We start from the raw sequence: 26,707 nt of genomic DNA, 5'->3' as shown, positions 1-26,707 counted from the left end.
ACTTCTTTATTTCCGGAGATATGTGATATAGTATTTAAAGCGATATTGATATTTAAAAATCAATATTTCCACCGCTTTTCTAATTAAATTATTGGAATCATATTTTCTTGATTATCAACAATCTATCACTCTCGAAAAAAAATTTTCTACAAAGTACGCTTTGATGCTTGGTATCGTAACATAAAATATTGCCTGCAACAATTAATTAGCATATTAAAGCTTAAGCAGTCGAGCATTATGATTGAGTCCTAATATGTTAAAATCCACTAATTTGGATCAAACATTTTTCATAACAATAGCTCTTCTAGCGCACTGAACATTGTTGCGAAAAACAAGAAATTCGCACAATCGCATTTTTTAAAGCTACGTTAATTTACAAAGATTAAATCAAGGGAACTTTTTTTTTAATTTCTCTGGAAAAGAAATGAAAATGTTTGACGTCATAATTCTCAATGAAATTTTAATATATTGTCGACTTATCAATCACTGTAAATATTTAACTCTGATACGCGATTTTCGGTTAAAGTCTTTAAACTTGTTTGTAAATTGTATCGACAACGACAAAGCTCATTATTTTGTCTAAATTAATTCAGATGTTCAAATCGACAAAGCTCATTATTTTGCCTAGGAAATTAATTCAGATGTAGCATCTTAATAGTATACGTATTGCTTTGTATTTAATTAAACAGTTTCATTAAATTGGAAGCAACATTCACATTCGACTTTCAAAACATTTTGAATAAATAATTAAGAAATCAAACAAATTAATTAATTTGAACAGTGAAATAACAGTCTTAAGTCAGAGAAAAAATTAGAAGAAAATTTAAAACTATCATTAAGCAGGTGTGATTGCCATAAGAGGGGCGTTCTCTTCTTTTTGCGTAAGTTAATTTATCGCATATTAAATTTAAAAAAATAAAAGCAAATCTTCAGTGATCTTTATATTCAGAATACAGCTCGAAAGAATTGTTTAAGAGAATGGACGTAGCTCAAAATGCATGTTCAAGAGAATGAACACTGCTCAAAATACATGTTTAAGGGAATATACATAGTACAAAATTCATACTCAAGAGAATAGAAGCAGCTCAAAATGCATGTTCAAGAAAATGGCCACAGCTCATATTGCATGTTTAAGAGAATAGACCCCACTCAAAATGCATGTTGTATTAAAATGTCAAGATAAAAATGCGGCTTTTCAACGTTCAACCCAAATTTAACAACTAGGCGAGGAATTTCTAACTTACTTTTTTAACACTAAACATTATCACTACAGGGCAAAGTCTTGGATTTTGGGGTTGGGATGGCTGGGTATATTACAAAAGGAACTTTTCAAACGTCTCTTCGTACTAAGAATACTGATCAGTAAACTACTCAGAATATTACTTTTAAAAAATCTGAATGTGTACAATGTCAATTTAATACCATTATTATAAATTTATAAAACCAGTGTCAACCTTGTATAAAAAAAAACTGCTGCCTTTTAATGTCTTTTCTTAAAAAGGCTAAATTTTTTTTTTAAAAAAAAATATGCTAAGTAATTTAGGCAAATAGACGGCATAACAATACCACTATAAAATTTGAGATTTCATCGAGCCATCCAACTATATAGATTTGTTTTCCCATAAAGTCTTTAAAAAGCTCAGAGGAAAGACGGCTAGCTCAACGATGCAAAGACGCACATTTGTAATCTTAGCGATGGAGGGTCAACCCGTATACTGCAGTTTTTGCTAAAAAAAATCCCTAGTGGTAGACAGATGAACATCTCTTTACCATTAAGCTAGTCGTGGGAGGCTTTCATCTCTATGTAATCTATCTTCATCTTCCAAGAGTTCTTTGTTATGCACTATGTGTAAAATATACCAAGTGCTCCAGCATATATATAATCCAATAGAAACGAAAAGTTATGTATGAATATAAACCATGTAAGATTCATACGAGTATTTTTTTTAACTTTAATTTAATTGACAGAAAAAACTCTTACCTTCCTTAGACTCGTAAATTTAAGAAAATTATTGATAGCGAAAAAATAGGTATTTTAAAATTGACAACTGTAGTCAATGGAGTAATCGCCTTAAACAACTAATTAATCAGATATTATCGGGATTCGAACCGGAGTCATCACAATGAAAGGCGACCTCAACCTCCTTCAGCAATTCAGAGTCAGAAAATAAAATAATGATAGATCTTGTCACAAAAAATACCATTGGGTAAATAGCTCTTAAAAGGCGAGATATTTCGTTAATAGTGTATGGCATCTTTTCCAATTAAAATTTGTAGTTTAATAGAACGCGGCATTACTTCTTCAATAGATAGGTAGTTTAATAAATGAAGGTGATTAGAAATTAAATAATGAAGCATTTCTTTATAAATATGTATTTAAATAAATGAAGGAACGGCATCAATTCTTTATGAAATCGGTACTTTAATGATAGAGAGACATCATTTCTTAATGAAATATGTAGTTTAATAAATGGGAAACACTTCTTTATATATGTAATTTAATGAATGAATAGTACACATCATTTCTTTATGAAATATGTAGTTTACTGAATGAGAGACATTATTTCTTTATGGATATGTTGCCTGATGAAAGAGAAACATTTCTTAATGAAATATGTAGTTTACTGAATGGGAGGCACCTTTATGAAATCTATTTAAGGAATGGAAAATATATATTTATGAAATATGTAGGCTAATGAATGAGGGAAATCATATATTTATGAAATATGTAGGCTAATGAATGGGGGAAATCATATCTTTATGAAATATTTAGTTTAATGAATGGGAGACATTTCAGCTTTGAATATGCAGTTTAATTAATGAATAGAAGACATCATTTCTTTAAGAAATATTTATTGAACAAATTATAAATAAACAATTAACACAATAAAAGTGTATCAATCTACAGTTTCAGCAAAACTATTGAACAGTAAAACTGTGATTTGGCTTAGTTTCGAACTAGAGATTTTTTTTAATTATTACAAATAGAATTTGTCATGTGCGTATTCTACTTTATTTTGTTCTCTACCAAAGAATGAGTATCAACTCAATGGAAGATAGTTTGTGTAAAGACACGCGCTCAATATAAGTGCTAAAAATGCGAACGAATTATTTAAATGCCCATATCTTGGATTTATACTTGATTGAAAACAATTCTTAAATGATTTAAAAGTTTATTTACCACACACGAATTGGGAATCAAATTATTACGTAATTTATTCGTGAGATTTATCCCTGTTTGATAAAAGATAAGTTATCGCTTATCAAAAACAATTAAAAATATTTTTATTTCCATACCATATAGTACAATTTCTTCTATAATAAAAAAAAATCACGAAAAATTCTAACTAATGTTTAGTGAAAAAAAATATTTTTATTGTTGGGTTCAGGATACATCATTGTTGTTTACTTTTTCCGCTGTTTATTTATGACGTTATATGAATTTAAACGAATCAAAAGTTGTAAATAAGATAAAAATTAAAATTTTTTAAAATACAGCGTGAATATTGAAGTTTTTCAAGAATGAATTAAAACTTCAATTTAATTTTTAATTTACTTAATTAGTTGAATTTAAGTATTCAAGCATATGTAACCGTTTTTAATTTTAAAAAGACAAAGAAGCTTTTTTCACATATTGATTGATAAATAAAACTAGTTTCTTAATTATAGATCGTTTGATGATGATCGATTTTTATTCTTTAATTTTTTTGATATAAAAACTTGTTTTTTAAAAAATAGATAGAACTAATTCTGAATAACGAACACAGGAATCGAAAACGTAGTTTTACACGTGATTTAGGACAATAGTATTGTAAAACTGTTTTGATCTTTTACATCCTCCTCCAAAAAGAGTCATAAAAAATTTAAAGTATTTTAATAGTGAGAGCATCATTCGAATTCCAGAGGTAGATGTTTTGTCACAAATATCTTTGGCACATAAGCTTAGGGTCCGCAATTCTTCTTAGAAACATAAAACATAAGAACTTAGAAACATAAGAAACATAAAATTTCGCAAAATACAAGCATATAATTAGAAACAGAGATAAATCTCATACACAAACCGTTTATGTATCGTGAATGATCGAAATCTGAAGAATGTCGACTTTCACCGGAGAATGTCAACAGTCACATAGTCGCTATGGTGAAAGCCCGTAATATTTGTTACGTCCGATTTGATATTAATTTATTCGTTGATATTTAAATATTTATGCGATGCTTCAATATCCGATTAGGAAATATAAAAGAAAAAACGTCTGTGTGGGAAATACCGGGCAAGTGTATACCACACAATGGTACTTCACAATTACATCAATGTAGGGAATACCGGGCAATGGAATTTAACTTACATGATACCGGTGTACCGAAAGATGACACTAATAAAAGAATCAGAGTAGGGAAAAGCGGGCAAGTGTGTACAGGACAAAGATTTTATCATAAAAAAAACATAAGGGTTGAGAATACAGGTTATTACTAACACTTCTAGGTCGGGATAACCTGGTCGGTAGGGCGCTAGCCCCATGTCCGAGAGTTCGTGGGTTCGAATCCCGCCAGTCGAAGACTCCCCGTGTAGTAAAGTGACTGATGCACGCTAAATCTGTCGAGTCGCAAAAGTCCTCCATGTTCCCATAACAAATTAGAACCTCTGGGGGTACTGGATTGCAGATCGATCGTTCTCTGATTCAAGTCAAAATTACGATCTGTGAATGAATGGATGTATGAATGGGTTCGCCCTATAAACGGGTGTGATGTAAAGTGTGGCAGAAGTCAAATTCTTGGCTATAGATGGCGCCACTGAAAAACAAGAAACGCGCACTCTGCCTTAAATTTGCTCGGTTTCACCAGGCAAGCTTGCCCGCGTGGCAAGTGTCATTAAAACCCACCACTCCCACTTCTATCTGGAATTCCCAAAGCATATGTTTTTCTTAACATATCTTGATCAGATATTAAAATATCTAATGAATACTTAAAAAGCAATAAATAAAGTAATATCAAATCAGATCTAGCATATATTTCGGATATTTTCCAAAGCCCATATGTGATTGTTGACATTCACCAATATCGGTCATTCTCAGTGATAAATATATTGAAATTTAAAACAGTATTAAATTCAACGCTTCCATGACGCATCGATTTCAACTCTTGGCGCCAAATTAAATTATATTTGTTAAACTGTTTAACTTCAAACGTTGGGTTAAAAACAATATATTTTGTTTACAGCCAAAATCCTTAGAAGACGAGACATATCATCTTGAGCGATGAATGTGTTTAAATACAAAAATCATTAGGTACCTTTAAATAGGTTGTTAATCGAACCAATCGAAATATTTCTACATTTTGAAACACGTTAACTTAAAACGAAATTAATAGTTTCATCACACAAAGCATTATTTATAAATACATAGACATACTTAATAAAAAAATGTTATTACAATCATGGTAGAAATACACATCGATAAGACATATATTCAAAAGGATAAAGTTTAGTACAGTTAGACGTTAACGTAATTCTATTTCAGAAGAAAAAATCTTATATTACATTAAAATATTAAATAATGCTACACTACAACGATATTTTAAACAGTTGTTAAAAAATCATAATTTGAGATGATGAAATTTCATCATTAAAAAAATTTCGATTGAGATTTATTATGTTATATAAAAGAAATAGCAATTATATAATAAATAGTAAAAATGTCGTTGGAATTTTTAAAAAAAAAAATAGATATTACATAAATATTTGAGATAAATAAGTGAAAAACGGCATTCTTTTCATATTATAAAAGGGACCAAGGAGTTTTAATAGATAAAGATTTTAGAAACTATTTTTACTTAATTAAATGAAATTTTTCATTATTTTTTCAATTTTCGTTTCATTTTAAAATTTAAGAAAATTTAGTGGCTTTTAATTAATACATCATATAAAATTTTATAAAAGTTTCGTAAAATACATATGTAAAGAAAAAAAAATAGAAATTAGCCTTCTTGTTTCAAACGTCAACAAAATATCTTACCCAATTATTCTTCGTCTGTAATAAGAAAATAAATAGACAAGTATAAGTTTTTGTATCAATTAACTTTTATTTAATGAATTTTTTTCACAAAATAAGTTCTTTAAAAATTATAAGTTCGAAAAAAATCATAATTTTGCGAAAATTAACATAAAATATAAATTTTGTTAAACCATTAAAAATCATTGTATTGTTGAAAATGTCATTGGTAAAGACGAATATATTTTTAAGAAATTGTTTTCTGAGAACTTAATGCTTGCGAAGACATTGTGTAACCTTAAACAACAAAAGAAATGGAAATATTAAAATAATTCATTGCAACTACTAAAACTTTAACAAAACAAAAAGGTTTATGCTATACAAACAAATTAAAATAAAATACTAACAGCATTACAAAATGATTTTTCTAGAAGTTTAGCTACAATAAATCGTATTGTATCAATGAAATAATTATTTCAAAATCTAGGCCTTATCTAAATTTAGAAAATGTGTTTGTGCTTTTAATATTTAATCATTGGAGTTTTAAGTGAATATTGTTCTGAAACATCTTAAAGAATTGGTTGACAAAATCATGACAATGGTTCAACAAAACGCAAACGATTTAAAATTCGCTAACGTTATCTATAACAACCACTTATATTAAAATAAAAATTAATAACGATTTTTAGACCAGAGAACAAATTCTTTTTTTGTGAGTGTGTTTTAATAAGATAAAAGACGTTTTTTTGTCTTCGGTCCAAAAGTCATCCTCTTATACAGGTAATATTAAAATATCAATAATTCTAATGGGAAAATTTTAAAAATGGATTAACATCTCAGATTATTATTAACAATTTTTTTTCAACTTTTAAAGTTCCAGCATCCAGAATAGACCCTTAATTTCAGAGATAAAGTCTGCTAAATTCTTCTATTCCTCTCCTTTCACTATTATAACTTTTTAAATCAATGTTTAAAAAATAAAACATACATACATTAATGTATATAGTTTGAAATGAAACAAACTAATTTCAAGATTTAATCTTTATTTGATAGTAAGCAAGAAATGATTTAATAAAAGAACTAAACTGCATTATGTGAACTAATTCATAACATTGTTCATCATTTAGTGTTCATTAATTTATTAATAAAAGTTCATCAATTCGATAATTTTGATTATTTACTTAAATAAAGTCATTTACTATTTATTCAGAAAATTATATGTTTATGTAATGTATATTGAAGCTTGAAAAACAATAGACTATTTTCTTATTCATGAAATATTTACCCCGACCTGCCCCAATTTAGGGCATACGGGTATATTTTCTTATTCATAAATAAATTGAACTAATAAATGTAAAATATATTAATTAATACAATTTTATAAATTTATTTTATTTAAATAATTAATTTAAACCAGGTAATTTAAGTTAACCGCTAAAATTGCATAATTAATCGTTTAAAAATTAATTTATTTATTTTAAATTAATTAAGTGTTAAAATATTATTAATTTATTACAATTATTTCGCTGACATTAATTAATTAAATTTTATATAAGTATTAAAATATCGTTTTAGAGTAGTAATTACTAAAGTGTTCATAAAAGCAGGCAACACTATGCTAAATGGTGTGAAGTATTTCAAAAATTTTTTTACAAAATATATTTAATAAATATGATTCAAAATTTGAGAAAAAGTTGCATGGCACTTTAAAATTTACACGTAAAGTTAGCACAGCTAGATAATAGCTCATAAGTTTTTCATTTTCAAGAAAAGGTAATGAGAAATCTCAAATATTGGGCGATAATGCATATTTTGCTCAGTTACTCATTTAATTCTTTCATATTAAAAACATTAATTAAGCAATGTATCTGAGAAGGAAAAAAATTTATCTTCTTAATATGACATTTTGATTTAAACTAAATGTCCACAAGTGGGACAAAAGGGTTAAAGTATCAGTTTAAATATATTCATGAATATCCCAAAAAAGAAAGAGTATTTCATGAGTCAACAAAAAACTACAAAAAGATATAATAAAAATTGAATAATAAAAGAATTAGGAATAATTTATATTTAATAAAAATACTTGAAAGTTAGAATAAATTTTGAAATATGTAATTGCAAAAATAGTTGGTTTTGTAAACTTAATATTTTGCATATATGTCACATTGTTTATTAATACACTAGTATTTTAAGAAATTCTATAACTCAATATTTATAATAATCAACGAATAATATAATATAAACCCTTCATCCAGAAGAAATATGTTTTGGTATTGAGACTAAAACAAAACTATCAACATTAAATTTAAAGATGATTCTTTAATTTTGTTTATAATTCTGAATCTGTAAACAAGAATCTGTAAATTATAAACACTATAAATAATTTATCATATTGATTTCCTTTCAATTTTTATTACAAGCAAATATTTAGAAAGATATAAAAAAATGGCATAAATAAATGTATTAATTCATTAACCTTCTAAACGAAGATTGTACAAAAAAGTTTCTGACAACGCACTTTTTCTGCCATTTAATAAGCTGGGACTAATACTCAGATCATTAAAAATTTGATTCTTCTCTAATTAGTTAAAACACAATAGTAAATAAAGCAATTTTTTTAGTGAAAAATTAACTTAGTTCAGTATTCATTAACAGCAAAACCTTTCTAGAAATGAAAAGAAAAGCAGAATTTCGACAATAAATTTTAAGAGATATTAAATTGTTTAGATTGTTCAGATTTAAAATACAGTGCGCTAAAAAACAAAAATAAAGCACATCTATTGAAATGCATGTTTTTTATACATATATATATATCACACTTAATCTATAAACGGTAATTTATAAATCTTCTATGGATTATATACTATTCCAATGTAGTTATTATCACATAGAGCGGAGTGAATTATCACTGTCAACACATAGAGGCACCTGAGGGCACTAAATCTACTTCCAAAAAACATAATTTAAAAACTCTGGTAAGGTTTAAAATATTCATGTTCACAAAGTGCAACTAATCTACTAAAAAGTAATTGGAATTTACAGCAAAAAATTAACTGGAATAACTGGTTTAAAATTTTCTATTAACTCGACTCAACAATTTTTTGAACAACAGTGTTATACAATTTAACACTTAATTAAAAAATAATATTAGATACATACAAAAATGAATTTTTTTTATATATACATTATTAGAATAGCATTAACATTTATAATACATTCAAATTAATTTTTAAAAGCAACCAAGTAACATTAACACCACAAAAAAAAAATTCTACAACATTTTTAATTTTAGACAAAAATTGAATTAAAATTCATAGTTCAGGAAAAATTTTAATACTCTCCAAAACAGGTTTTATTCACATAATAAAATAAAAGGAATTAAATTATATGTGAATAGCATAAAATAAAAATTGAATTTAAAATCGCAATTTTTCACATTAATTAATTAGATTACAAACTAAAACAATTAAATGTTAATTCTTAGTGATTTAAACGAATTGTATTCACTGATTATCATTCCGTAAAAAGATGCGAATAAATTTAGCAGTATTAAAACTAATGTTTTCCTGCATTGCGGTAAAGACAAACACTAGATTCCAATTTTCTATAAGTAGTAAGTGAAAGTTAGCTTTCAAATTCCACATAAATTATAACTATACAAAACATTTCATAATATAAGTGTTGCTTTTTTTTTTAACTCATTTTAAAACATTATTCTTTTTGCATATTTCAACAAAAATAATTTATAACTCAAAATAATTTCTGGCACATATTTTACTCAATTACGAAATATGAAATTAAAAAATTAAATATGAAATGAAGAAATTAAATTAAAAAACGATTCCAAAAAAGTGCAACACATAGAATTGTTTGCACACAAATTTGTGTTCTTTTTCTCACTTTGAAAATCAATTCTTTAAAAAAAAAACTCTTTTAGAATACTAAAAATTTGTAACCAAAAATGAGTCTTAATGCATCATATTTTAGTCAAAAGTGATAATTAAAAAAAAAAAAAAAAAACTAGAAAACGATCCTGAAACTGTACCAAGAAAAATAGCTTATTTGTAACAGGAAAAATTATTATTATATATATATATATATATATAATTATGACTCAAAATGTTATATTCTACTCGAAGAAAACAAGAAGAAATGAAATTAAAAACTAGAAAACGATTCTAAAATCACACCAGGCATAGAATTGTTTGAAAACAAAATTATCTTCTTTTTCTAACTTTCAAGAACTTTTCTATACATAGAATTGTGTCTTGAAATGTTATATCCTACTTGAAAACAAAAAGTAAAATTAAAAACTAGAAGACGATTCCGAAACTGTACCAGTCATAAAATTGTTTGATAACAAAATTGCGGTTTTTCTTCCTTTCAAATGTAATTCTTTAAAAAAAAAATAGCTTATTTATAACACCAAGAATTTATTTATACATAAATGTATTTTAATCTTCATATTTTACTAGTAAACAAAAAAGGAATTTAAAAACTAGAAAATGTACTACTCAGAATTGTTTGATCATAATATTGTGTTATTTTTTTATCACTTTTGTTCCTTATTTAAGAAAAGCATTAGTTTTTAAATTAAAGTATTATTTTTAAATTAATTGAGAAAAACAAATAAATTGACTGCCTTTTGAACAAAAAATTATTTCAAATCTTTAGTTTGCCACTAGTTGTGCAAAATATGAAAACTACTTTCAACAAGAATCTTATATAAAATAAGAATGTAGAGTTTTCACGACTTTAACATTTAAGAGAAAACAGATTTAAATTTCAAGAGATTAACGATAAATTTGTAACTGTGTTCATGATAATGACACATTAAAAGCTATTACTTCAAAATGCTATAGTGAATAAGTACTTTAAATGTTATCATCCAATGAATATTATTACAAATGATGTTTATGTTGAGCAGAATACAGCATGTGAACAATGAATACATGCAAAGAGTAAAGAGGCAGTGGTGTGTGTTTTTTTTTGCGCTTTTTTTAAAGCAATTGCGCTCTTTTCTAATGCGTACAACATTTCTATCACTTTTTAACAGACTACGAGTTGCTTTGACACAGGTAGCAATTTGCATCTTGCTTTACACGCGTATCTATGTTGGTTTATCATAAATGTGCAGATAAGTAAATGTTAATATCACAACGTAATATTCCATTAATTAACACAAAAATATTCATAAATTACTTTTTCAGGATGAATCAGAAGTTCTAGAAAGTATTATAGATCATTCTTCGAGAAAAAAGTCAAGTTTATACTTTAAAAGGAAGTTGCAAATATAAAAATTTATAGCTACAGATCTAGTTTTTCCTTCAATTGAAGAAAAACTAAACAAACTAACTACAATATACTGAAGTTTCATGTAAAAGTACAGCATAAAATATCGAAATGCAAAACATATGGACAGTACAGTTGAATTGAAATTTTACAGGAATTTAAATTAATGAAGTACGGTTCAAAACTTTTTTTAAAATGGTTTTTATAAAAAAAAAGTATAAATATAGTTAGGCATTTGAGTGAATCATTCTGTAACTTATGAGTTTTACCTTAAAAGTAGTAAATAAATTATGCTCAACTAAAATAATTTTTTTTCAGACAAAGAAATAGAAAGCTTAATAAATTAATTTTTTTAAAAGTTTAAAATAAAAGAATAATAATTCAAAATTAAATTAATGAAATAAGCTATACCTCTTCTCAACTGGACATAATTTAAGAAATGAAAAAAGAAGAAAATAAATTTTTTTTTTTCTAAATTTAGTCAAAATTAAAAAGCACCTTAAATGTAAATTAAATTTTATTTTTACGCAGTTTAATAATGATTGAAGATTATGATGTGAATTGAACTTATCTCAAGTACATGAAAAAACATTATGAAGAAATGAAAGTGTTTGTAAGTAATAAAATAAAAATAATTTTTCATACACAGACTTTTTTTTACTATATTCCAATAAAATTGGAAATATTTTTATTAAATTCTCAGTTCAGTAATTTAAAAATCATAATAATAATTGCAAGTTTCATAAATAAACATTTGACAAAAACAAGATGTCATTTACAAAATAATAAAAATATAATGAATGCTAGATAGTTTAAACCAAAATGTAAATACTTTTTATTAAACTACAAAACAAAAGCGAAATAATAAAAACATACAGTTTTCTATTTATAGATATTTCATAAAGAAAATCTCAATTTTCTGATAATTCAAGAATTTAACTGAGAAAAAAGTTTTAAATTTTTTTTATTATGCAAAAAATTTAATTTATTCTTAAATAATTTATAGATACTTGTGAACTTATTACAGTGTTAAATTAACTTGCAAGTTCTGTAAGTTCCTCAAAAAATTCATTAACTTAAATGAAAGAATTGAACTTTTTTTAAAGAAAAAAACTGTTAAGAGCTATGCGACTATTTATAAAAAAAGCATAATATTTATTAAAAGAATTGTTTGAACTAAAATAGAAATCTGATCAAACATATTAGAAAAATAATATGTTTCTGTAAAAAAAAGTAATAGTAACAATAAAATTAATGAAGTAAAATGAAAAATAAAGAACAAGCAGATGAAAAGATCACAGTTCAGATTTGAACACATAAAAAGTTCATATGAAGTACAAACTTAAGTGTTTAAATAAAAAATGCATTGCAATCTTTATTATTTTCCTTGTATTTTTCCTTGTATGTCCAGCAATACTGACCAGCAGTTTAATTGGACATTAAAAGCATACAGCTAATAAATAGCTATACACAAAATAAATACATAAGAAAAATAAATTTGTAATGCCTCCCTATCTCTTTTACATAACGTAAGAATTAAATTTCGTGGTTTTTTTGACTTTCTAAATTAGCAAAAACTAAAACAGAAGTTTTTTTTAACTAATATAGTGCAATATTGCGAATTATACATATTAGGAATAATACAAATATAAAATTTACACACATTTGCTAAGAAACTTCATTGTTAGCATAACGATCATGGACTTCAATTTCGACCTCTTCACCAATAAAACAAAACCAGTTCTTAATATGGTCCAACCATACATCACACTTAGACAACATTAAAAGCAGCAGCATTTCTAACGTTGACATTTTCACGATACTTGCATAAACTAATGAACAAATCTTTTCCTCACATTTATTACAATCACAGTAATATATTAGTGAAAAAAGAATGTAAATTGTAAACAGTTTTGAATTGTTAAAAAAACATAAGTTTCAGAGCATTTTATGATTTCTCTTTAATTTAAAACTTAAGATTAAAAGGATGTATGTTATGCACCAACTTAATCAACTCAATAAATAGATGTACCCAGAAAATACTGTACTTAAGGAATTGAGCTTTCATGATGGTAAAGGATTGGGATTCGACCCTTGGTGGTGACTTGAAGCCCATCCAGCGTCAGATCAATTCGGTACTAGCTTGTCTGTAAAGTAAAGGCTTCAAAAAAGCAATATTGACCACATGGTCACTATCATGCTGTTTGTTTCAAAATTAGATAATTTACTTCTATGACCCCCTTAGCCAACAACTGGATGTAAGGATAGTGCTTTGTTCAAATAAGTAACAAATTTTAATTTTACGAATAAAACATTAAGAAAAACGTAAAACTAAAAACTAAAAAAAATTTTTAGGAAAAGATACTTCTTATTGTAATTATTTTTACAGAAAAAATAACATTTTTTTGTCAAAAGTGGTTATGCATTCAAAGTTAAAATAGTTACATTTTCTATTTAAAAAGTAATTAATAAATAATAAAGCGAAGACAAAAATCACATTTATAGAAAGTCATAGGTCATGTTACTTATTAAGTATAGGCCTTTTTGTTTGTTGTGAGTTTTGACAGAAACCTTTGCTTCTTACAAAGTTGTCAAAAATGTTTGAAAATATGTCACACCTATCATTGATCCGATATTGTAGTTTGATACGGAAAAAAAAGAAAGAAAAAAAAGGTTTTCAAGTCAGTCTCAGGTTAATAAAATAGTGTGCTATAAAATAAAGCTAGATGCGATTTCGAAAGTGAAGATTTAAAAAATAGATCATATATATGTGATTAAAGCAATGTTTGCAGTGCATGAAAGTACAATTCAAAAACATTAAGCAGATTCATATAATATATATTTCTACTATAGTCAACATTAAACAAAACACTTGTAAAAGTGAAGCCAAATTAGAGGTAAATCTTTCATCTCTATAAGATTTAAACACAATAGAGAAACTAATCCATGAAATTTACACAAAAATTTAAATAAGTTTAAAATTCGCTCAGCTTATATGATTGATATGTGATCCATGAAAGTTTAAAATAATTTATTACTCAATCACATTTTCTTAACAGGGTTATCTGTTATGATTATTCTTAATATAGGGTTTTAGAAACCTTGTCAAACATAAAGTTTAAAAAAGTGAACACAGTAGAGGTCACAAATTTATGTTCAAATAAGCAAGGAAAGAACTAAAATACTATCTGTAGAATCATCGATAATATCAAAACCAGTTTGATTGTCTGATGAAACCTGGAGATAATTTTAGTAATCTTTTAACTCTATACAAAAATCAAAAAGGTTTTGATGCTTTCAGTATTAATTCTCTAAGTAGTAATTTGTTAGACTTCAATAGTAATTTTTTCTTGCTTTTAAATATTAACTTACAATTCTTAATGGTGTACGTGTTTTTAGGTCAATTTTGGGAAAAAATTCAAAAAATTTATATTAAGGGTAGTTTTTATGACACACTTTGTAGCTTTATTAAGATAACCTTCTAATTGGAAACATAATGACTTCGTAAAGAAATTTATACTTTAAAACTTCCATGGAAAATGCAGATCATCCATGATGCTGACAAATTTTAACATAAATACAGAAAGAAAAACAATTTAAATGACAATTTTGTTTTTAAAAGCCAGTTATAATCACAATGCATAATTAACACAATTTTAAACATTAAAAAAATAACATTTCCAATACAGATTAAACAATAAATCCAGAACAAATAACAAAAACCATATGTTTTTCCCTTCCATATGCTCTTAGTTTTAAGCCAAGCGATAAGATTTATCAGTAAAAATGCTTAAGATTAGCATCATGAACAATTTTAGACATTGGTATTATTTTTACATGTATACTGACAGAGCTTAAAGCATGATGCGAAAATAAGACATATTTTCTCAAAACTTTCCATTCCAACAAGAGATCTGTTTCTCTCAAACAAAGCTCATGAATCAAGTAAATCAGAAATCATCAGAAAAGAGAAGTTAGGGGGCACACAATAAGTTCGTATTAGCTTATTTAAAATGCGCAGCACGTTTTATGTGTTATTTGAATTCTTCATTTCTACACCAAACAGTGTAAGTGCTTAGTAAAAGACTTTCAATTAAACATGCGCTTATAGAGTTAAAAGACCCTCATAAATCAATCAAACAGTACGGTAGGCACGTTTAGAATCACTGTTCCTGTTCCTTCCAGAGAAACAGAGACATCCACTTGTACTGTTATTTCTATGGCGTTTAAAAAGTTTTGGCGGCTTCTCTTCCCATTGACGTTCTCTCACACAACGTTCGTAGTGATCGATCTCTTTTAAATACCTGAAAAAGGAAAGTACAAGTAAAAAACGTGCCAATTATAAGACCTAAAAATAATACAAAAATAAACTTTTGATCGTACCTGATTCGAATATTATAAAATAAATAAAGTGTTGTAATGTGAGTCAAAGAGATTTCAGAAGAATACAATACCAAAACAAGAAGAATACAGGAACAAATAGTTAATAAGAAATATGTACTGAAATGTAAGTAATTAACTCAATGTTGAAAACATAGTAGGCAGGTACTTTACATGTGTTAGTTTCTGAAATTTTATATTTTCATAAAACCACCACATCAAAAAACTAAAAAATTACATTTATGTATTAATTTAATAATTTAAATTGCTCATTACCATTATATGGTGTGATAATGTTAAATAAAAAACACCCTTTTCTTATAAAAGTTTTTTGTGCTGGAAATTTCTTTTTTCATAAAATAAATTTGCTTTAAATATCACTATATATATAGTTATAACACTATATAAAATAGAACACTATATATAATAGAGTGGGACAAAAAAGTGAACTCTTTAATTTCAAAACACTTTAGTATGTAAAAAATGCTTATGATAATAAGAATGAAAAAAGGCATTAAAAAATTACCATCTTCCACTCAAGTCTCAAACTTAAAAATTAAGTTTAGTTCACTTCAGTTTAGTTACCATTAACGTTTATATTTGCACAAAATAATTTTGAAAGGTGATGAAGCTAGATGGCAAAGACGGCAAATAGCACTATATTTTTGATTTCAAGTTCTGTTAAATGAATTCCTGAAAAAGATAAGAGCTCTCAAATTTAAAAAAAAAACATTTGTAGTGAACATGAATATAATGTGAATCTTTTTTCTTCTGCTCAAAACTATTAATTTCCACTTCAATTTTTGCAATTATATATTTGAATATATTTTATTTAATGTTTTAAATTTTACTATAAAAACATGGATTATGATTATGATTGTTGCATCAGGACTTCAAAAAGCCAACCCAGACTAAACTACAAGCAAACTATTCTATTTCGCTCATTTAAAAAGACATACTTTCTTTTCATCACATATTGCTCAACAGACATAGCAAAAATTGGGAAGTTATTTGAAAAATTCTCTATGTATATTTATTTATTCTATTCAAATTAGAGTTAAATACAATTAACATTAAATCATTTCATTTATGCTTTTAAAATATATGCACGAATAATTTTACTATTGGGAAAACATTTAATGATTTAATAATTTTTATTATGCAAACATAAAATAAAAACAGAGCCTCCTTACTTAGCTAACTTGTTCCATACAAATAATAACCTTTTTATGAGGATGAAGATTCTTTGTTTTGCCATTTTTGCACTAGCATTTTCAGAATAAATTTCTTGTTCCTTTTTTTAATAAATTAAATTTTCATGCGCTTTAACTTTCATGTTTACATGCTGTTCATTTTTGCTAGCAATCTAGTTAAAAAAATGAAAAAGAACTAGATTTAACAAAAACTGTCAAAAAAGAACAAAAAAATAATTTTAGTTTTTGTTTGGTTGATTAATAATCCTATGAGTCATTGAGAAATGCACAAATATTAAAATGTAATATACAAATGGAAGAAATTTATTATAAAAAATTTAAAATGAATTACATATAAATATAGATATGAATACAGAATATACTGACCAAACGGGAGGCCAACGATTCCTGTTTAAATAGGCTTGATTCTCAGGGTGAAGATTTCTTAGCAACTTTGGTGTCTTTCGGCAAATCTCGTTGTAGTTAACAGTTATGTGATACAGACACCAGTCAGCTAACTGGTCTGCATTATGCATCTGAAATAATAAATAGACAAATTTAACTGTTAACAAATGCTATAAAAGATGTCTGGGAGATATTAATGCATTCCATAACAACCATAGTTCGTCATATCAATAAAAAGAGAAAAAAATTAAAAGAAAAAATAGAATGAAGAAACTATTATTTTTTTATGCAAAAACTTTTAAAAATGACAGATTTTATATAATTATTTTCACAAAATATTTTTTTCAGTTATATATGCAGTATGATATTTGGTTTACTAAAGGATAGCATTTGTTATAATAGAACAAATTTTTTGATGCTCCATAATTTATTTTTTATGTTAATATCATTTTGAAGCATAAAATATTTTAAAAGAAACAAAAGGAAAATAAAAAAAGGAGCAAAAGCACAAAAATAAAAATGTATACAAAAAAAAGGCAACAAAAAAAATTGCATAGAAACAAGAAAGATTAGAATAAGGAATAAAAAAATAAAATAAGGTAATCAAGCAATATCTGAATATTGAGAGAACTGAACGAAAAGAAGAAGAATTGATTGCAGAGTTTATTCCCCTATATTGTGCAAGTTAAGGTATAATCGAGCTGATTGCTGCCGTACTGAGCCTAAAGATGAAAAGAGAAAAGAAGAAAAAACAAGCAAAAAGGGATACAAAAGAAAAAACTGTACTGTATTGTCTGCTCATATTAAATATTTCTATACTTCATGTAAAAAAATTGAATTAAAAAGTTAAGCATATTATAGATCATTAATTATGATGCATGTCAAAAAAGTTTCAAACAAAGATCAACCATTATTGAGTTCTTGAATAGCGACAGAGGAATTAAAATAATCTAAAACCAGTGAAATTGAAGACATGAAAAGTAAAAGTAGTTTTTCCCTGACAAAAACCAATGCATTCAAATTCCACAACACAAATATTAAACTAGTATGTGATATGTTTATTCTTTCTTCCGCTCATTGAGACCTTAGGAAATTTTGCTATTTGCCAGTAGTAGCATTTTTAACAGAGGCAGCTTTTTAAAAAATCGAAACTTTCAAACGAATAAAAAAAAAATTTTAATAATGTTAAGCATTTCTTTTTAAACTTTTCTCAATATATGGTAAGCATTACAAGTTTTTTTTTTAAAAGGAAGGAAACTGTAAAGAAACAAGCATGAAAGTTACTTTTAGAACATTATAAAATATTCCTAATTCCATATTAATTGAAGAAATAAAAAAAATACACAAGGAATGCATTTTGGACGAAATAAGCGGCAATTTGAAGGCAACTGGCAGGCAACTCTTTCATCGCCAATTGTTACATTTAGTCAGCCTGTGCCTGAAATCCCCCCTTAATTTCATCCTGTGCCAGACCTCAATCTTGATTAGTATATATTATTAGGAAATAATTTTATTTTTCTTACTTAATTATAAATTTGAACTCCTGATGTTCCAACAATTTTTACAGAGATTTTAACCACATATATATATAAAGGGTTATAATTTGAAATTACTATTTTCATTAATAAAAACATCAAAGGAAGAAAGAGTCTTTTTTTTATGGAAACTGACTTGAATACATTCTTACTTGGCAAGGCTCGAGTAATCTGAGGGCGTGTTCGGTGGAGTCCACTCCAACATCAGAGAGCTTTACCAGGTCGTGAATGACTTTCTGTTCGACAAGTCCGACCAGTCTTGAGAGACACAGTCGGTTGGCAAGCTCTAGCAGCTCTAAACAGTTGGTTGGATTCACAGAATCGTCCACTTCGTCTGTATACAGATAGACCAAGAGTTGCTGGAAGCAGCTTTTGCTGATACCGGGAAAATGCACCTGGAGAAATCATTCACGCATTAATGATATTAACCGCAGTACATAATTAGAAAACAAACCGTAGGTCACAAAACAAAAAATTTATCGAATTCTTTATTAAAAAAATACAGAAAGAAAAAAGAAATTTTAAAAATAAATAGACATGTTTGCATGTATTAAAAATTCAAAAATTTCACAGCGTCAATAAACAAATGTTTTCAAAACAAAAAGTAAATATGAAAATGATCTTTAATTTGAAAACATTTAGTTAGTTAAAACACAAACATAAAAATCAAATTCCAAGTATTTTAAACCTCTCACTCAGCATTAAGGATTGAGAAATAATACTGCAGATCTAAAAACATCTTTTTTTCTCTATGGTGTACTACACAAAATACCAGCTATTTATTAAATAAGTAAGCAGTAAAGAAGACAGAAGCATTTTCAGAAATTTGCTAACTAAGGAAAAATCTAGAAATTCGATATTTTGAAAACAATACTTTGTTAAATAACATCTCATAGTTAAATTACAATAGTTATTAATATTTTATCAAACTAAAATAACTTTATAGTATTTAACAGATATCCATGAGCTTGGGCATCTATTTTCTGAGAAAATTGACAAACTTGACCTTTTGGATATGGTGTTTCTACTATGTATACAGAATTGGGCTAGTAATAAGACAAAGGGTATAAATACAGTTGCTTCTGATTGATTCACAAAAAAAAGAACTTGAAGATGTCTAAAATTAGTCATCTTTCAAAAATACTCTTTAAAACATACTCTCTAATATTTTCAAACCACATATGACTATTTTAACTTCTCACTACTAAATGATATAATTAAATTGAACAAACCACAGCAACAATTCACAACAAATATTAAGATACAATTACTAAGTGTCATATTATCAAAGACATTCTATTAATAAACTGGATTTTAAAGAATAAAACTATATTTCAATCTTTTAAAAAAAATTCTGTAAAATTTCTTTGAGTTGAATTACAGATATTTATTTCAATATAAAATTAGGTATAATTCAACATTATGATAAACGCAACATTAATAAATCTTAAATTTCTCATAGGAGAAACATTTTTATAAGAATATTGTCTTAACCCTGACACATAGAATTTTCTGAGGGTCATAAAGATGGCAGAGAGATTAAATCACTAAGCTGTCATTGTGAGGAACTGGGGTTCGATCCCCGGAAACAGCTTGAAGCTCAACCAGCTTGTAGGAAAAGTAAAGGTGGCTGGGTATATTGGGTCAAAAAACTTTTAAAAACATAATTTTTAGAAGGATTTCCAGCTTTCACCCAAATTGTTTTCATATTGATTCCTTTTTCTTTCTTCTTTTCTTTCTTTATTTTTTATTTATTTTTTGAGTGCCGAAAGAACTAGAGTAAAAAAGAGTGCATTTTTAGTTACTTAAGTATAAATATTGGGTAAAAGATGTGGACAACTTGAGTAAAAGATTAAAATTAGTTAAATGTCTTCTATATAAATGTTTTTAAACAATATATATACTTACAACTTTGGCAGAACTCTCTCTAAAATCTCCACGAAACATGGCAGCCATGACATCACAGCGAGCCATCAAAATAGGCTTGTGCGCACAACAAAGGCCGTCTTCCAGTTGGAAATATACATCTTTAAAAATGAAAAAAAAGTTCTAATTTATAATTTATGCAATACCTACAAGTAAAAGAAGCTTTTTTCTTCCTTTTTTAAATTTACAACGCAATTCATTAAAGAAATTTAGAGCCACTACTATATAAAAATTTAATATTTTGATAAATTAAAAAAAATTACAAACGATACAAAACAGAAAATAATATGTTGCAAATGTTCAAAATTTTTAGTTTTCAATATGCAAATTCTTGTTAAAATTAATTTGTTCAAAGCTATAATTGTGATTCATTTATTAAATGATGAAGAAAAAAAACTAAAAACAGAATCGGCTGCATCAATTTTTAAGCATTCTAGAAATTAAAATTAATAAAGCAGTGGTGATTATTTATAGAGTTAAAATTTCATGGTCTTTTTAAATTGGCTAAAATCTTACTATATTTGTGAATTTAATATTTGAATATAATCTTGTTAATAGCATGTTTTTCCACAAAGGAGTGACGGATCATAGGACATGGCTTCCAGTAGGTTACAGAAGTCAAGCATCACATTCAGTGTACCAATATATATATTTTTTAATTGTTTTAAAAAAAAGGGGAGAAATATTTCTGGAAAAAGTGGAAAAAAGCCTACCTGAAAACAGCCCCTGGTGCAGACAGACCTCTCTCATCCGATTCCTAACTTTCTGAGCGAATTTCTTCTGCAGATCTGTGTTACATTCCTTCTGATTATGTTGTCCATTGCCAATCAGTAACTGTACAGGAGAGTCCCAGTCAAAAGTCTGAATGACAATTTCAGTCCAACATCACACACACAAAATAAAACATATATAGTACAAGAATTTAAAAACAGTAATAAACTGAAAATGCTGCAACTCACCTGAAGTTCCGGTATTTCCATGAGTTCTGCTGCCTCTAGCAGCTCTGTCATATTCATGCACATTTTATGGTCAAGTCCCCCAGTGTACAGAAATCTTTAAATGAAAACTTAACTTAATTATCTTATAACTTTAATTTTATTTATGCATAATGAATAGAAAAATTTGAATACTACATGAAATTCAAGTTTTAGTTTGAGAATAATTATGAAGAGTGTGGGGCGAGGAGTAATCGACAATGTCAACCTTCATCTATGAAAATGTACCTCAACATAAAATAGAGTTAACCTGTCTTATATACATACTAGAGAATTGGAATTGTATTTTTGAAGTGGTGGATACAATACAGTACTCCCCCACCAGAATTTTTATCTGTGATAGAATACGATGAACGGGATACCACTACTTGATTCAAAGGTGTTTTGTGAGGAGTCAGGAGAGCCGTATTAAGATCACTGTACTTTTTGCTGTTCATCAGAGCTGTATTAAGTTCACGGTCGTGGTTGCTTCTGTGTTGCAATTAGCAGTCGCGTGTATACAGGCCAACGTTGTGTGTGATCGAGACTGAGTAGCAACAGCTGGAGGAGGTGGATCATGTCATAGTCAAAAATAGCAAGTCTACAGTTTAATATGGACAATCCATCGAAGTAGGCGTGTTCAAAACGAAGTGAGCGTTTTCTGTCAAGGCAGGTGTGTTCACATCACGTCCGGGTCACCAATGTGGGGCGAGGAGTATTTGGCAATGTCAACCTTCATCTATGAAAAGGTACCTCAACAAAGAATCAAGTTAACATGTCTTATATACTAGTGAATTGGAATTGTATTTTTGTAGTGGTAGATACACTACAAATAGATTAGAAAGAATAAACTGTAAGTTATGTGTGATGGAGAAACAGGGCGTTTTTTCTTCAAAATGCATTACTTCTGGTTTATTCTACCAGGAGTCATATGGGTGGAGCAAGCATTATATGTATATACAGAACCCTACACTTTAAAGATCTAAGGACTCAATGATATTCAATAAATAAATAAAATAAAAAGAATTCTTTGTGATAGTTTTAAAATTTTAAATTCATTTTTGTATTAGAATTTCGAAAGCTTCTATCTATATTTCAATAATATACATGATTAACTAGGACTTTAAATGCAGTTGTATTAGCTTCCCTCCAAGCCACAAGAAAACAATTCATAAAAATAAAAATCACAGAACAAGAAAAAAGATATATTTAAACATTTTTAAAATATTTTTTAAGTGGGACTTAAAAATCAAAAATTGAAAATAAATTTTTTATAAAAATAATATTAATAGAAAAAATATGTTTAGTAGCTTGCTTTTAGGGATAAAATTTTTAAAAGAAAAATCATTTCTTTTATAATTTAGGCGAACATAATTTGAGTTCTTAAGTAATCATTCTCAGTGATACACAATTGAAAGGTCTTGCCGTCTTGAAATGGCTTTGGTTCAAAACAATATATACAGGGTCTTTTGCTATCACTTCGACACATATTTTAAAACTCATGGTCGGAAAAAATATAGATATATCAAAAATATTCACATTAGAGCTTCAAAAAATTTATTCTTTAATTTATTAAAAAAAACTGTTTCTAACGTCTGACCAAGTAGTATAACTAGAGAGCATTTGCTAAAAAACACAGTCAAGCTTCATCTTCATTATAGTTGATTTCAGATTAATTCAGTCCTTCATTATAGTATAATTGGGAAGACAGGGATAGTCAGTGATTTAAAAGATTTTTATACTTGGTCATTTAAACACTAATTTGTGGCATAGTTTGTTTAACTTTATTTTTTCCAATGATTCTTAAAACATATTTAAATCTAGTGATTATTCTGGTGAACATCTTGTGAACAGAGTGAGCTAAACATCCTGTGCATACTGGATGTCCCAAAATGATTGATGGGTTTTGAAAATCAATAAAAAATAGAAAAAGAAGCAATAAAAGTGTTTGTTTTATGGATTTTCAAATTTCATCAGTAATTTTTAGGATAATTGACGATTGAGACGCTTACAATGGAATTGAGGTGAGCACCAGTTCGATGGTGAGTGTTGCAATTTCTCATACCTAGAAACTCTTCTCCTCAGTTGTATGTGAATGTATCCCGATGTTATCCTTTCATTATAATGCTTCGAATTTATGTAGAATATATTTTAAGTTTCAGCAATTCTTACTTAAGACACAATGTTCAATGGACTTTTGAGTTCCATAAAGCTTCTAAACTTAACTTTTTTTAATCAATTTTGAAATCAAGACAGAAATTAGCATGATTATCTACTAGCCAATGGTGAAAGCTTGCCAGGTGTTATCATATCTAAATAAGTCTTCTAAGTGCTGTTTGTCTATAGACTGTTTGAATTGCCAATATAACAGGTAAAACAAAGTTACTCACCTAAGACAATTCTGCATGGCACCAGGCGTTATGACTTTGGTGAGCGTGACTATAGTCTGTACAGAGGAGGTGACCCTCCCCCGGTGATCAAGACCTTCACATCGTTCTATACTTATGCACTGATAAGCACGATGATCGAGTAGTCGTCGGATCCCTGTCGTAATGTTGTGGGTGGATTCAGGATGGATCTGGCAGGTGGTGGATCTCCGCCGGACAGATCCGTGGCGAGTCTCTGAGTTGTTCTGGTTAGCATTGTTGTGGTGGTTGCTACTGCGAGAAAGGCAGAAAGAGGCACATGTGATAACAGAATGAGGACTCTCGGCAATCAACTGCTCGGTGTCCATGTTAAAATTTCCTATTGAACTATCAGATGAGCTAACCTGAAACGTAAAATGATTTATCAGGCAGACTTGCAAAACAATCTGTAAATGTATGTATGCGACAATTTTTCTTATATCAATAAGAAATCAATGAACAACCCTAATTTTTATGGTGACCAGAGTAAAAAAATAAGCAATCAAAAATTTAAAAATAAACTTTCCAAAAATCAGTAAACTATATTTTATTTTGTCACAAAAAAACTTAAATATGAACTACGTATAGAATTTAACTTCAAGAGGTGAGCAATCTGACATTCAGAACACCTCAAACTTCAAGCAGGAAGTAATTTTTTTCATATAGAAAACATTCATTATAAATTAAAGTAGTAAATGTTTTATGGATTCCTAAGGTATATAGCATATAGATTAGTGTATGGAATAGTACATCAGATAAATGGACACCACAACATAGCTAACAAGCACTTTTATTTGTACTTTAATTTGCAATTTTCTGCCAAAATTTTGTTAACTGATTTGTACAAATATCACTACATTTTGTAACTTAAATTTTTGATCAAAACATGGGTAAGCATGGGATTCCTGGTGTGAGCCATAGACTTTAAAACATCTATCTCCAAAGAAAGAAGTTTAATGGCCTGAAGTTGCCATTAGACATCTTTCTTCTAAGCAATCATTGCTGATCACCAAACAAAGAAATTACACGACCAGAAAATGTTAAAATATTGCTCAGTTTTATAGCACAAATCTTGCAAAATTAAGAGCTTGCATGAACTTCAGGAAACCCATTACATTTTTAGAGTCCTAGTCAAAAACTAGGTAAAAAAAAACAACCATTTTATGAGTTGCAAATTAAAATTCAAGCAAAGTAAAATTGAAAAATGTTATTAAAATAAATAGTAGCATTGTTTAGGAATGCAAAATTATATACAACGAAACCTGTTTCATTGCCAGAAGAAACAGAGAGGCAATTAATTGAAACACCTTTAAGTTTCTTTCTGCAATCAAACTAATTTTTAATCCAGTCTTCCTTCATTCTGATTAGTTACAATTTGATAACTTATACACTAATTTGAAGTACTTTACTCATCCATTTTTTTTTAAATCATTTAAAAAGGATTCAAAGAATATGTATTAAAAACAATGATTTTAATAAAAACCCAGCATATTTTTTTAAAATTTGATTTCCTGTATAGTAAAATAATAGACACTTACTACACTAGAATCACTGGCACTTCTTCCACTGAGAGTCATATCAGGTGAGACATCAATGGTGAAGAGTTTGTGAAGGGAACTACACACCGCAGAGAGTACAGACTTGTGTGCAGCAAATCCTACTTTGCCAGTGAGGAAGATGACGTCTGTGTAGGCTTGACTGTGCAGCAAAGACAACATGTCATCTTCGAACTGTGGAGGGGGGACTATCACTTGTGGGGGTCTTGGCTCAGGAGGGCAGAAAGGAACCTAAACAACAATCTCAATCAACATCAATTTTTTCTTCAAACCATTTAGGGCCTAAATTTACCCTTCACAGAGTGTTTAGTCAAATTACTCAATAAAAAATAAGCACCTTTTAAGCAAATATTTTTAAGTTCACATTTTTAATATTCACTGTACAAAAAATATCATAATTAGGCTGGGTTGGAAAGTTTTTGACAACTGACTGTTTTATCTTGTTTTGACAGTCATGTAAAAAAAAAAAAAAACCTTTTGGCATTGTTTTTGACAGTTGTCAAAAATCATGAAATTTTGAATCATGTGAAACGAATGGCGTTTTCATACGCTACGGACTGACGATATGCCGAAATATATTGGTGTTGAATTAATTGTGAAAATGTTGAATAGAACAATGTGAACTGGATCTTATTGCATAATTCAAAGCGAAAATCAACATAAGGAAAAATCTCATTTTGAAAAAGGGAAAATTAAGCACTTTTTAAAAACACCCAATGAAAAAAGCACCTTTAAGGGCTTTTAAAAAACGAAAATACCCTGCTACGCACCCTGCCTTCACTATACAGAATCATATATTAGATGAGCCTTGCCAACTCTAGCAGCCAATGATCACAGGATGTGATTTCGATTTGATACGTTTTATCTCAATTTTTAAACGATACAAAAAGGAGTTTGAAGATCGTCAAAATGAAAACCAGTTTGATTGCCTGCTTAAATTTAGAGACCTTTTCACTTCTATACGTTATATTTGGATACCAGACAAGTTTTGGTGACTTAATTCCGCCTTCTTTAGGAGTGATTAGTTAGATTTCAAAAGTGCCATTTTTTCGCT

At 27.7% G+C, this 26,707-nt stretch overlaps 1 protein-coding gene across 13 annotated transcripts in view; it reads right to left on the bottom strand.

The window, feature by feature from the left end:
- Positions 1 to 12,226: 12,226 nt before the first annotated feature.
- The window catches only part of RhoBTB (Rho-related BTB domain containing), a 93,834-nt gene continuing 79,353 nt past the window's right edge, over positions 12,227 to 26,707 (bottom strand). For 9 of the 13 annotated variants that reach the window (XM_071177237.2, XM_043045206.3, XM_043045205.3 and 6 more), the window contains 8 exons: positions 25,636 to 25,884; positions 24,083 to 24,462; positions 21,678 to 21,771; positions 21,432 to 21,579; positions 20,701 to 20,819; positions 18,945 to 19,187; positions 17,240 to 17,388; positions 12,227 to 15,583 (listed from right to left, as the gene is read on the bottom strand). In XM_071177237.2, the coding sequence (XP_071033338.1) occupies positions 15,415 to 15,583; positions 17,240 to 17,388; positions 18,945 to 19,187; positions 20,701 to 20,819; positions 21,432 to 21,579; positions 21,678 to 21,771; positions 24,083 to 24,462; positions 25,636 to 25,884 (1,551 nt within the window). In that variant the 3' untranslated portion in view covers positions 12,227 to 15,414. The remainder of the gene's footprint in view (positions 15,584 to 17,239; positions 17,389 to 18,944; positions 19,188 to 20,700; positions 20,820 to 21,431; positions 21,580 to 21,677; positions 21,772 to 24,082; positions 24,463 to 25,635; positions 25,885 to 26,707) is intronic. The other 4 variants (XM_071177236.2, XM_071177239.2, XM_043045214.3 and 1 more) reach the window with 1 other exon arrangement.

The sequence above is a fragment of the Parasteatoda tepidariorum genome, chromosome 2 (assembly GCF_982258835.1).
Source record: "Parasteatoda tepidariorum strain Cologne lab strain chromosome 2, Ptep-v5.0, whole genome shotgun sequence".
Taxonomy (NCBI): Eukaryota; Metazoa; Arthropoda; class Arachnida; order Araneae; family Theridiidae; genus Parasteatoda; species Parasteatoda tepidariorum.
This window is presented reverse-complemented; position numbering and strand designations above follow the sequence as displayed.